Source organism: Anas acuta, chromosome 22 (assembly GCF_963932015.1).
Source record: "Anas acuta chromosome 22, bAnaAcu1.1, whole genome shotgun sequence".
In the NCBI taxonomy this organism is placed as follows: Eukaryota; Metazoa; Chordata; class Aves; order Anseriformes; family Anatidae; genus Anas; species Anas acuta.
The window spans coordinates 4,254,832-4,268,462 of NC_089000.1; the positions used below are offsets into that span (position 1 = coordinate 4,254,832).

At 36.3% G+C, this 13,631-nt stretch overlaps 1 protein-coding gene across 4 annotated transcripts in view; it reads left to right on the forward strand.

The window, feature by feature from the left end:
• CLSTN1 (calsyntenin 1) overlaps positions 1-13,631 on the forward strand; it is a 39,044-nt gene that overhangs the window by 19,019 nt on the left and 6,394 nt on the right. For 2 of the 4 annotated variants that reach the window (XM_068658586.1, XM_068658590.1), the window contains 11 exons: positions 1,355-1,563; positions 2,627-2,776; positions 2,879-3,064; positions 4,224-4,472; positions 6,206-6,327; positions 7,141-7,303; positions 9,355-9,405; positions 11,118-11,275; positions 11,930-12,078; positions 12,562-12,788; positions 13,193-13,363. In XM_068658586.1, coding sequence (XP_068514687.1) covers positions 1,355-1,563; positions 2,627-2,776; positions 2,879-3,064; positions 4,224-4,472; positions 6,206-6,327; positions 7,141-7,303; positions 9,355-9,405; positions 11,118-11,275; positions 11,930-12,078; positions 12,562-12,788; positions 13,193-13,363 — 1,835 coding nt within the window. The remainder of the gene's footprint in view (positions 1-1,354; positions 1,564-2,626; positions 2,777-2,878; positions 3,065-4,223; positions 4,473-6,205; positions 6,328-7,140; positions 7,304-9,354; positions 9,406-11,117; positions 11,276-11,929; positions 12,079-12,561; positions 12,789-13,192; positions 13,364-13,631) is intronic. The other 2 variants (XM_068658587.1, XM_068658589.1) reach the window with 1 other exon arrangement.

Consider the following 13,631-nt stretch of genomic DNA (forward strand, 5'->3'; position numbering starts at 1 on the left):
AAACTCCTTATCTCAGACATCTGATGAAAGCGTGTGAATTCTGAAGAAAATTTTAAACAGTCTAGTGCACAGGTGGCTGATCTTTGGCCTTTCTTTCTTAACATTGTAAATACAGCTTCCATGGTAGATTTGTGATATGTATGTTTTCAAGTGGTGTAGTGTTATGGCTCCCGAAATTCCTCAGTATGTAATGAACCAGAACAGCAGAGGTTCATGAAACCATCATTATGATGTTCCTCTGCAATCCTGCACCATGTGCTGCAACTCTTCCCACTGCGGAGTAGGGGGTTTCCAAGACCTGCACCTACAAACCACTGTTGAAATTTCCTTGCCTCGTGGCTGTCTCCATTACATTTTTGTGGCTTTGAACCATTTTTTTTTTTGGAGTAGAGCCTTTAAAGTCAGGAATATAAGCTGTGTTTGGTACAGAAAGCTTTTTTTTTTGGTGAAATTTATTTGATACAAAGGCTAAAATAAAGCCCTAAAGATAGATAAAGATAGATAGATTTAACATAAGCATATTGTAAGTTTTTTTGCTCTTATGCTTGCATGATTGTAGTTATTTAATTCTTTATGAGTGTACGTTTCAAATACTTTTTCGTATTCACCTTTTCTTCTTGGTCACTGACAGCAAATATGTATTTTTCCCTGTTGTCTATATATCAGCCATCAATGTCAAGCATAAAAAGGAAAAATTCAAGACCCAATCTGTTTAGGGTTATATAGCGAGCTATGTGTTGTGTTGCAGTATAACACTGTGATTACTACTGTGATTCTTCCATTTAAATTGTCTGATCTCTCATTCCTACTTCCAGGAAAGAAGCCAGTTTTCACTGACTTACAGCACACAGTACTTTATTATGAAAATAGAGTTAATCAAATGCACTTGACTGAGCTCTTAGTCTAAGACCAGTCATAACTGTCATTCTTACTCACATGAAATAAGAATTGGATGTTTATATCAAATACTCTGACAGCAGAAAAGAACTGGAAGGATCGTACGGTTAACAGAGCTAACTGCCTATTTTGTCACAGTTGTACTTTGTTATATTTCTGTAAAATGGCAGTAACCTTGAAGTTGCAGCACAGGGGGTTGAATTTTAGCAAACAAACAGCAATAATAAAAAATGACTTGGAACTACATAGAAATACACAGCGACCCATAGAAAATATTCACTGCTTTCCCAGTTGGAGTACTTAAGGTTTTTAGTCCTGTTAGTCATTGGTTACCTCCTTCAGAGAGCTTAAATTCTGAAGGATAGCTTCATCTGTAAAAGGAGCTGTTCTGCCAGACTCCTTGTATGAATGGGACATCTGCAATATAAAGAAAACTGATTCTTCTGTTTATTTCCAGAGCAACAGTACATATTCAGGTGAATGATGTTAATGAGTATGCTCCCGTGTTCAAAGAGAAGTCATATAAGGCAACAGTTATCGAAGGGAAGAGGTATGATAACATCCTCAAAGTGGAAGCAGTGGATGCAGATTGTTCACCTCAGTTCAGCCAGATTTGCAGCTATGAAATAGTAACTCCGGATGTTCCTTTTGCTATTGACAAAGATGGTAAGAATATGATGCAAGACGGAGTGGGAATTGCTATCATTTCACTGCCTTAGGAATAGGGCTTCAAAGTAATTGGCATAAAATTAGAGCAACCCTGTTTTAACCCTTCCTAGGATGTAGTTAAATGAACATGTTCACTTAAGTAATTTGAATTTATAATGAAAAATTAGACATCTTTCAGTACCTATACCATGCACTATCTGCCAATGTAAGGAGCAGGTAGTCTGCTGCACGTTTTGTTTCTTGTACAATTTTTTTCAAAATAAAAAAATATACAGATAATAATTATATTACGGTTTAGACCATCTCTTAGTAAGTTTTCTTCCCCCTGTAGTTTTCTTTCCTGTGATAGGATAGCTTTTGCTAAACAGTTTTCAAAAACGTCATTCTGTGTATGTGCTTTTTTTTTTTTTTTTTTTTTTTTTAACATATGAGATGCTTATATGTGGCTATGGAGATTAGAGATTACAGTATTGTGGATACTGGGTTTGAAGTGTGATAATTCATTTAGGTTGTTTCCTTTCAGCTGGCGACCTGTGGACTAATTTTACTTCTAGGGGTCCAAGGAAGCTGACTAAACAAAGCAAGACTGTTTTTAGTGGGCTTTAGTTTGAGTTTTGGGGGGATCCACATTGACGTTGGTTAGTTTTCAGAGATCTGCAAACTAAAATAAAATAAATTGGAGAAACCTGGCATATGCCAACCTATTTACCAGTTACCACTTATGAACAGTTTCATTTGGAGTAATGCTATTAAATGTGATATTATATAACATACAATATATGTATATATAACATAATGTAATATAATGCACCATTAAGAGCATGATACGTATATACCTGTTGCTCTTGGTATTGTGCTTATCTCCTGGATTTATGTAATTTTTGAGTATCTGTGCCTGATGTCTAGCATTGAAAGCACAAGTAGTGACGGGCTAAGTCACTTCTGGTTTGTCTGTTAACATCTCGGTACCAGTATGAAGTACATAGCTAATACCTGTATGTAATTCATGCAGCAGTGACCCCGAAATACTCACTTCTGATTGTCACATTTTTTTTGTCAGGTTATATAAAAAACACAGAAAAGTTAAACTATGGCAAAGAGCATCAGTATAAACTGACAGTAACTGCGTATGACTGTGGGAAGAAGAGAGCTGCTGAAGATGTGTTGGTTAAAATTAGCATTAAGCCTACATGCAAGCCTGGCTGGCAAGGTTAGTTTGATCTCCTCCTTATCTGTTTTTAGCAGTTGCCAGTGCCTTACTTCAGTGAAACGTGAGAGATTTTTAATATTGTTTCTTTGGATGAATATACAGGTTGGAGCAAAAGAATAGAATATGAGCCTGGAACTGGTTCCTTAGCTCTCTTCCCAAGTATGCGTTTGGAGACGTGTGATGAGCCAATAACCTCAATTCAAGCAACGGTTGAACTAGAAACCAGCCATATTGGTAAAGGCTGTGATAGAGACACCTACTCTGAGAAATCCATTCACAGACTCTGTGGTAAGAATAGTTTTGGTATAATAAAGTGCTTACTAGTCTTACTTTGAATATCATGTTAAAATACAAATCAGTGAGTGAATACAGTCTTCATTTGCATGTAGTTTCCCCCAACTTTTTCCCTAGTAGGCAATAAAAATAAATTGCTTGAAGGTGATGTTTTAAAATATTTTTCATATGCAGCGAAGAATCTTTTTCTTCTGCCTCCCTGCTAGCTTATACAGAGTAGTAATTTCTCTCATGAGATTTGTATTCAACAGCTGAAAGGATTTTTTACATAATGTGGAAGGGAGTAGCCATCAAAACCTCTCTGTTTTTCTGTAGGCATTGATAGATGTAAAGGATGCCATGTGACAAATCCATGGTGATAAAGTAGATGAAAAATTCAAGAAAATGTGATTAGGAAAACACAGTTCACTTGAATCAGTCACATTTATGCTCTGTTTGCCCCAGGAATAAAGGGCCTTGGCATCCACGTATATTCTGCAGTTAAAGGTCTTATGAAAAGTTTATTGATGGTGGAAGAATTAAGATTACAGGACAAATTACCACTGGTGCTTAATCTCTTCATTTAAGTTCATTTAAGTTGGTGAAAAGTGTGTGTACCCACAGAGACAGACCTAGGTTATTCCCTGTTAATGTCACTGACATTGATAACGTAAGCTTGAAGAAGGGGAAAATCAGCAAGCTGAGCACCTACTGGGTATCATTGCTTCAGACTAAGGTTGTATTAGTGACCTGGGAGGGGATGCTTGGGTTCTGCATGATATTCTTATGCAGCTCTCTTCAATGGGATGGATACTATTCTTACAGCTAGTATAGGTGCAAGAGAAAGGCATCATGTTCATGGGCATGGGTATTAAGTGGGCATAAGTGATATTACTACATTTCTTGAGACAGCAGCAAAGTAAAATTCTACATCTGCAGGGATAGTAAGCAAAACATTTTTGGTAAGATGGGTGAACAACCCAGATGTTAAAGGTATAAAAGTTACCGTGTCTAATGTTAATGCCACATTATTCAAAGGGTGAACTGTTTGGTATGTGATGGTAGTGCCTAATGCTGACGGTGCTGAAAAATTAGTGCTCAGAAAATTAGATATGAAGCTACCTATGATGTTTCTAGTTTCTACCTGGTTTTCATTTGAGCATGTTTATTGTAGGTGCTGCTTCGGGTACAGCTGAACTACTTCCCCCTCCAAGTAGTGCGGCCAACTGGACGATAGGACTTCCTACTGACAATGGTCATGACAGTGACCAAGTCTTTGAGTTTAATGGCACGCAGGCTGTGAAGATTCCAGATGGTGTTGTCACCGTCAATCTAAAAGAACCCTTCATGATTTCAGTATGGATGAGGCATGGGCCTGGAACCAAAGAGAAGGAGACAATTCTGTGCAATTCAGACAAGACAGGTTCGTTGGTACATCAATTACAACCAGTCTAGTTGGGGGCTTGTTTTTATATACTGTGGCAGTATATGCGAGAACTTTGTCTTTTCTGTAGGTTTCTCTAGTTTTTTCTTGGAAGCAAAAGGAAGTGGACTGCAAAAATTGTTCTTTATTGTATTTACCTATAGAGGCATGCCCTAAGATTATATAGCTTTGAAATTGGGCAGACTTGTTTTTCTAACTCTATTTCAATTTATTTTATGCATTGCTTTTCATCATGGTAGACGAAGTATTCTGGCAAAGAAATCTCATTTTTGCATCTCTACAAACAGTTTTACTCTTTGTACTGCCAAAAATCCTTAAGATACATATATCAGGGTTAGCAATAGCATTTGCTACTATATTGTTTTTTTCTAGGAGGAGATAATTTCTCTCTCTAGTGGTGAAAATTTTTACATGCCGTGCATAGTTTCAGTCTCTGCGAATCCTGCAGACACTATCATTCTGAAGACGATATTAATAAGAAGAAAATCTGATAACCCTGTTTCCGTAATTGATGTCTAATGGGGGTAAAAGAGCTCTTTCCTTTGTAATCTGGAGCAGTGGATTTGTTCAGTGTATTAGGAAGATATTTTAGTTAAAATACTGCTAGGTTTTTCTAAAGAAACCAGGCTGAATGCAGACTGAATGCAGCAGCCTTCATATTTAAGTTATTTAAATCGTATTTGAAGATAAGAAAGCTTTAACAGTATCTGTAATATCCTAAAACTATTCCTTTTAACAGGAGAAAAGTCACTGTCATTCAGAACCAGGTGCAAATAATTCTCCTCTTTTCACTACCTTCACCCATTCTCATTAATCAAAACCCAAAACTTTGGATTAATGAAAAGGAGTGAACTGGAGAAAAAAGGCAAATTTAAATACAGTTTTTCGTGTTCTAACATACATGGGAAGTAGACCTTCAAAACAAGTTTTCTTGTTCCTCGGTGTGACCTAACCATGTAATAATTGCAACAGATAGTTTCTGGCATTAGAAATATGATCTGCCTTGATTTCAATGGTATATTATGCAGTACTGAAAGTCAAGAACTAGGTTTGTTGGAGAGAGATAATTCTGAACAAATTGCACTGGAACAATACAGTTAAGTTTAATGATGTCAGAGTGAAAGATTGGTATGGTTTTGGTACTTTTTCATTCCATTTCTTGACGTATCCATGCCATGGTATGGATGATGTAGCTAAAATGTTTCCTTTCCTTATTCTTACTTGATTTTCTAGCTTCTCACCTTTCTGTTTATTTTAAGTTTTACATTATATGCTTTACACTTAATAAAAAATCTGTTGAGCTGCCATCATGTATATGTGTTCCAAAACTGTAATTAGATGTGGTAGAAGATGCTTATTTGTAACAAAGTTTTTTCTGTTTGTAAATAGAGCTCTCTTTTTTTTTTGTTGTTTTCTTTTTTTTTCAGAGGGTTTATCCCTGTCAGTTTTCAGTCCTAGGCCTTGGTTCAGATTGGATTTCAAGATAGATGTCTGTTGTTTTTTCTGTGTGTTATTCTTGGTCTGTTCAAGAATGTTTCTCTGAACTACTGCTATAGATGTTTCTCATTCTTCTTAACATGTCTGATTTGCTTCTACGTTTGTTTTTCCTATCAACTACCGGGCATTTACGTATGGAATTTCAGAAGGGGTGAATTTTTTGGTGTTCCTGATGCTTACAGAAAAGAGTAATACAAATTGTACCTCTTGTGCAGATATGAACCGACACCACTACGCACTGTATGTACACAACTGCCGACTTGTTTTCCTCTTCCGCCAAGATCCTTCAGAGGGAAAAACGTACAAGCCTGCTGAATTTCATTGGAAACTGAACCAAGTAAGTTTGGAAGGGACAGTTGGTAATGTGTTAGAATGTGGTAAAAAACACTGGAGCCTAAACTCCTTGATAATATAATGATTATTAAATACTTTTTGCAATTCCGGACTCCTGATACCAAGCTTTATAGAACCCAATTTATGATTTTGAAGAATGAAACGGGAGGGACTAAATATTTTGTGTGCTTTTCCAGCATGTAAAAATTTGCATCTGGTCAGTTACCTGACCAGAGTTGCATTCTAACATAGCTCACTGTATCCTAGTATTTTGTATACATGGCAACATATACTGCTTTAGTGGTAAAATGTCCATATATATCTGTGGGGAAGGATTATTGCTTTCCAAAAAGTAACTGACTTTCAGTATAAATAATTATATTGTGGAAAGCTTTATTTTATTCAAAATGGTCACATTTTTCTGTAAACAATCCCCCTCAGCAAAAACAGATCATTTGACAAGTAATGTTGTATTATAACACTATTTATAAATGTGCTAACATGTGGATATGTATTTTATTTAATTTAAATACATGGTTAATATTTAGATCCTATAAAAATTGAAGGAATGGAAATACATGCAGCTTCCTATATTGGCTATAGAAGAGAAGAAACTATTTATAAACCTGTGGTTGCTTTGCTTTTTTCTGTTCCATATGTGTGAAACATGAAGTATGCCTATACAAGTTTATAGTTTGTCAATATGTCTACATATATATATATATATATATATATGCAAAACATGCGTCAGATCAAGTTATTCAAATACAATGTTTTTTTTAAAGATTAAAGCAATTTTTAAAACTTTTTCATTCAGGTGTGTGACAAAGAATGGCATCATTATGTCCTCAACGTTGAATTTCCTGCGGTAACTCTTTATGTAGATGGTGTTTCGTATGATCCTTTCCCAGTGACTGAAGATTATCCACTTCATCCTTCAAAAATAGAAACTCAGCTAGTAGTTGGAGCATGTTGGCAAGGTGACTATTTACAGTTGTTAAGACATTTATTTAACTTTTATTTTTTTAAACAAAATCTTTGTGGTTAGTCTAGTAGTACATAGCTAATCTTTTTAATGCATTAAAGATGACTTGTTATGTCTTATGCAGATTATTTTTGGTCCTAACTAATATCACATATTTCTTCTCTTAGCCATTTTTTCCATGATTTTTTTGCTTATTGGCTGCAGGTGTGTATGAAATACAGGGCCACTCACCAAGCAGTATTCCATCAAAGTGATTTTTGTGGTAACTGAGAATATAGATAGCTTAATTTTAATAACAGTTGTAAGAGTACATCTTATACTTCATATTACTATGTAAAACACTAATTTCAAGTAGGTTGAAAGTCCTATTTTAGAAAAAGAAAGTGTTTTCATAAATCGAAATACGGCCAGCAGACAATTTAGCTAAGCAGCACAGTGATGGTGTCTCAGGTATTTTCTGCTTACAAACGTAAGAAGCATCTGCTTTATTATACGAAGCCTATGGTTAAAACACAATATTCTGCAAGCTGTAAAGTGCTGTGTCATATTCTCTAATAATCATGAAACTATTCTTCAAAGCTTGTGGGGGAAAAAAAAAAGCATCTGAACATGGAACATTGGTGCCTAATCAGAGTACATTGATACCAGAGATTTCTGTAACAGAGCTCGTCCTGAACTCAAATGTTTTGCTCACTGATTTAATTACCTTCTAGGTGATAGAAAGCTGATCTTTTGGGTCACAGAGAGAACAGTGCTAAATCATTCGTGCTTTATTGTAGTTCAGAATGTGGACTGTAGTTGCAGTCTGCAATAATACATAGAATTAGCTTGTGAATGAATGACAAATGGGAAGTTTGGGGACATTTATGTCAACTTAACAGGTTTTTTCTCATGATGTCTCTTTTCTCTTTGAGTTTTAAGGCTTTGAAGTATGAATGAAGGTTAAATTATCAAAATATCCTCTCCATCAAACTTACTATTTTGTGGGAAGTTCACTGTCTTCCAGCATTTCTTAATTTAGTGTTAAAATTCATTCTGTTGTCCCTTTGAGTCAATTAATTATTTTCTCCATTATTCATCTCATATTCTGTTTGTGACTTTCCAGCTGTCTATTTTTGTTCAAATGGAAGATACACTGGCTGGTTTTCAAGAAACTACAGCTTAGAAACTCTGTTCCAGCTGAGCATATAGATGGTGTAATGGCTTCTGTACATGCACTGTATCCAAACAAAAGCATTTAGTCTACAAACTTTTGTGCTTTCATATTAGCAACATTATATGATTCTTTAATTTCTTGTGACATTAATTTACTTTTTAATAACAGCATACTGAAATAGGAGCATTAAAAGTCTGGAATACAAGAACTTGGTGCTACCTTTTTCAAGATTCTGCCAGTCTGATTTTTAGGCAATTAGAGCACAGAAGGAAAAACAGTTATGCCAAAGGAGGGAGAGATTCTGTGATTTTTGAAAAAAAAGATGTAAACTTCTTAAAAAAGATTAAAAGCTTTTTTTTTTTTCTTATTTAACACACTTCCATTTCACAAATTGATCACTTGATACATATGTTACTATTATTATGATAAGAAATTTGTGTCACTAATAGCTTCTTTTGATCAATCAACATTTAATACCATCGGATGGTCTACTTGTACAGGCTGGATCTTACCTTAATTTCTGCTTTAGGGAGAGGGGAAAAAATAAGCCAGCTGATAGACCTGCCTCTTATTACAAATAGTGGTTTGTGTGAGACTGGGTATTTGTAGTTAGTGTTCTCCAGTGTGACCGTTTTTACTGTGTCTTGTGTATGGGGCTCTTCAGATTTGTCATGTCATGAATGTTTGTTCTTGTAATAGCTTAGTAAAGCTTCTTCCCTGAATTGCAGTTTTCAGAGAACTCGTAATCCTTGAGAAGCTGGGTGGAGTATAAGCATGCTTTTGGGGGGAAGTAGTGGTATCTATTTTCTGTGACCTAAGAGAGAATTTGACAAATGGTAACGACCTGGTCCCTTCCCTATTGTCCTATTCTTTGTCTTGCTTTTCTACAGAATATACAGAAAATGAAAATGACAATGAAACTGTGCCCGAGACCTCTGCAGGTTGCTGGAGTTTTTTCCCTACTGTTTTCATTTTTAAGCCAAGACATTGCTTCATCTCACACGCAGCATGAAATGCAGGCATTGCATTCGGGCCATTGACCTTCACATAATCCTCTCCTAGGCTTGTTTCTTCATTGTGCCTTTATTTCCAGAGCTTCACCAACTGATTTATTTTTTTTTTTTTTGCACCCAATTGCACATCCATGTATAAATTTGCAACCATTGTGATTGCAGTGAAGTGGTGTAAAATAAGTTGCTGGTGCAAAATAAACTATGATCTCTTTCATCCAGTTTGGTTAAAACATAAAAATGCTTCATCCTATATGTGTGTATATATGCATATGTACATACATGTATGAAGGTGTGTGTATGCATAGCACAGAATTATTCAGTAGGTAGGAAAGGACCTCTGGATGGATGGTCCTGCTCCCCACTCCAAGGAGAAGTGATTCCATATTTAGAACAGGTTGCTCATATTTAGCTCCAAAACAGGCTGTAACTTACAGTGGGATGGATACTCGTTTGATGAAAAAAATGGTATAAAGTTCAAGTTAGTGAGTAGGCATAAAGGCTTTGGCTCCCAGGTATTCCTGGTTGGCTACAGGGTTTTATTTTCTCAAACATTTGTAGTTGATAGCTCAGTGGATTTTGTTCTTGAGTTGAGACAATGAAATAAGCATATATTTCTAAAAGTATATTCAGGTTACGTACTTGATATGTGTAGTTCAAGAATTTCTGAAATGATCTACATAAGATTGAAAGAGGTTTTGAGCTGTGCATTGTGTTTTAGTTTGTCAAGGATGTAACAGAATCCAGGGGCTAGATTCTGGAACTGTACAAGTCTAAATTGGAAATGATATCATTTATAACAGGACAATTAACTACTGAAAACTTGTATCGAGTTATGTCAGGGATCTTTCATCATGTAGAATCTTTAAAACAAGATTAGATACCTTTATTAGAATCTGTTAGCTTATCATGACCATGAAATACTAATTTCCACGTGGTGTTTTCTGGCCCCCATTAATAAGCTCACTAGGTGATCATTTGGTGTCATCTTCAAAAAATCTCTGGGTTGCAATTCATCAGGCTTAATTCAAGTGTCTAAAACACAAATTACTTGAGTTTAAAACTCCTCATTTCTGTCCATGCAGAGAAGTAGGAACTTTTAGAGGGGACCAGTTAACTTTTGGATGTCTTTTACAGGAAGAGCTGTATCACTTTGTGAAGTTTATTTCTCTCATTTGAGTGTAAAGAGGGCCTGAAACGATTGGCTTAGATTTAGGTAGCTAACGTCTAGATGATTGATGCTGTTGTCTTCTATCCTGATAGACTGCTGGTTTTGTAGAGAAGCTGTTAACTCATTGCGAGGATTCAGGATTCTGTTCATCTCACTGGTTTTGTCTTTCATATCTGAAGAACACCACCTCGCTGTATGGGCATAAGATACTTTTTTTATGGAAAAGTAGCCTTAGTTTCACAGTTCAGGATGGCCACACCTTCCTGTTTTGGAGGCCATGCATGGTGAACTGCTTAATTCTTTCTTTATGCTTGAACATAATCACAAGGTTAACACCCCGAATGGATGAAAACTAACCTGCATGTCTATAATACATTGTGGAGCCACAAAGCATCTTTGTTGTTTTACAAGAGAAAAAGGTAAAATAAATAAAATCAAGATGTTTAAGATTTTCCTTCCTTCCATTATGAAGGTGGTGAACTCCGCATGGCTCAGTTCTTCCGAGGCAATCTGGCAGGTTTGATGATTCGTTCTGGTAAACTGGAAAACAAGAAAGTGATAGATTGCCTATATACCTGCAAAGAAGGACTGGATTTGCAAATAGCTGATGGTATTGGCAAAGGCGTGAAGGTAAAGTTCCCTATGAATATATGCAAGCACGTATATTACTGTACTGATAAATAAATTCAAGTTTTGATTGTAGCTATTAGAGGTGTCCCAAATAAAACAAACTAATCTATTGTGACATTTTGCATTAAAATTACATGAAAAATAGCAAATCTTTCTAGTATGGGCATAGTGGAGTTTAAGAATATAAGTTACTGTGTTCTCTCCTTTGGAGGAAAAATTCCGTATTTGAAAGCCTCTCTGTTTTACCAGCTATACCAGATTGTCTTAATAAAAGATAGAGATTCTCAGTGAGCAGCTTAGTAGAATTAACCTAACTTCTGTGTTTTATTTTTTAGTAGCGTAGTTGTAAGAACAGATAAATTTCTCTTTTATATTAGCTGTTTCTTTTTCATGTTACTTCACATCAGAACTACAATAAGTGTCTAGATTTCTTTTTGAAGAACCAAATACTAAGCATATTTGACTTGAATAAGGAAGTGAATAGGGAAATTAAACTGTGAAGCACAAGGCCAGTAAATAATGGCCTCATTGCTTTGAATACAGATGTTATTATCCTAGCATTTACCTGGCTAAGCAGTGCTGAACTTGTGGTTTTGGTTACCTTATCGTGTTACTATTTATATTCTTTTTTATTATTTTTCCCTGTTATTTCAGATCCACATGAACCCAAGTCAGTCAACACTGACCTTAGAAGGGGATGATATAGACAGGGTTGATAAGGCCATGCAGCACATTTCCTATCTGAATTCTCGCCAATTCCCAACACCTGGAATCCGGAGGCTTAAAATCACCAGTGCTGTCAAGTACGTCCTCATGCTGAAATAATGTGTCTGTGTATTACGGTAGTGAAACCTGGAAAAATGTTCATGTATCTCAAGTTATGATACACAAAAGAGTATTGCTGTATGTAACCCTCACACATTAGAATATGGGCATCTGTTCTGAATTCTGTTTTCTTCCTGAGCCTGCAGTAAGGAACGTGTAAGGAAATTTATTGTTGCAAGGGTACACAGTGAGGAATCTTCGGTATCACAGGCTTCATTAAAGTTGTTATCTGTGGCTGTTAGTCATAGCAGAAAAAATGGGGCAAAATGTTAAATGTAAGTAAGAATTAATTGTAAGGTTGTTCCCTTGCTGGGAAGTTCTTCCAACGCAGTTGATGAATTTATCTAAGACTCTTGGGTCTGAGACAAAGCTTTTTTAATTTGTAAGGCAATTACTCTGCGTAATTGTGGCTCCCTCTCAAATAGCTACCTAGACTGCAAAACTGCTTCTGTGTCTCACAGATGTTTCAATGAAGAGGCCTGCGTCTCCATTCCGTCTGTGGAGGGATATGTGATGGTCTTGCAGCCAGAGGAACCAAAAATCAGCCTTAGTGGCATCAACCATTTTGCCCGGTCTGCTTCAGAGTTTGAAAGTTCTGAGGGTATTTCCCTCTTTCCTGAGCTTCGCATAATAAGCACCATTACACGGGAGGTGGAGCCCGAGGGAGATGGAGATGAAGATCCTACAGGTAACATAATTTCTGTTTAAGACTGTTGCCTACCCTTACTCCATTCAGTGATCACGTTGGAGGATCTTTCTTTTGCAAAGAAACATGGATTTCTCTCATGGTACAGAATCTAGTAGGGGAAACTAAGATGTATATCACTTGTGTAGTTACTTTGCTCTGGGCTAATAGAAATTTGTTTGGAAATGGTAGTAAGCCTAGGCCATTATCTTCATGTAAACAATCCCAAAAGCTTGTTTGTTTTATCGTTACATCTTGAATCCTTGGTCTCTGTACTTCAGACCCAGGTCTTAATATCTGATTTGAAAGAAGAGTTCTGTTTGCATGGGATATTTTATGGTTCTTGGGCTCTTGTCTACTTCACCTTTGTTTCTGCTTATCTCTTTGGACTTTTCTTTACTTCTTAGTTCAAGAGTCTTTGGTATCTGAAGAGATCATGCATAACCTGGATACATGTGAGGTGACAGTGATGGGAGAGGAACTAAATCAGGAACAAGAAAGCCTGGAGATTGACATGACACGATTACAGCAGAAGGGCATTGAGATGAGTAGTTCCAACCTTGGCATGATCATCACAGGTAGGACTTAGTACTTCTGCTCATGCAACTGGGTCTGAAGGGTCTGAAATCAGTGATAAGAGGAGCTATGTGCTTGATAGATGGTTTGTAACACCTTACTCCAAATATTTTGATTTTTGACTAGAATTTCAGGCTCTGAGGTGTTCCCACTATATTCTGTGGAAATCTGTGGTTCTAGGAAATAGGTCATTCTAGAACCTCCTTTCTATTCTCTTGTGTCCTAAATTGCAAGTCACTTTTCAACTGTGGAAATGAAGTACACTCTGCC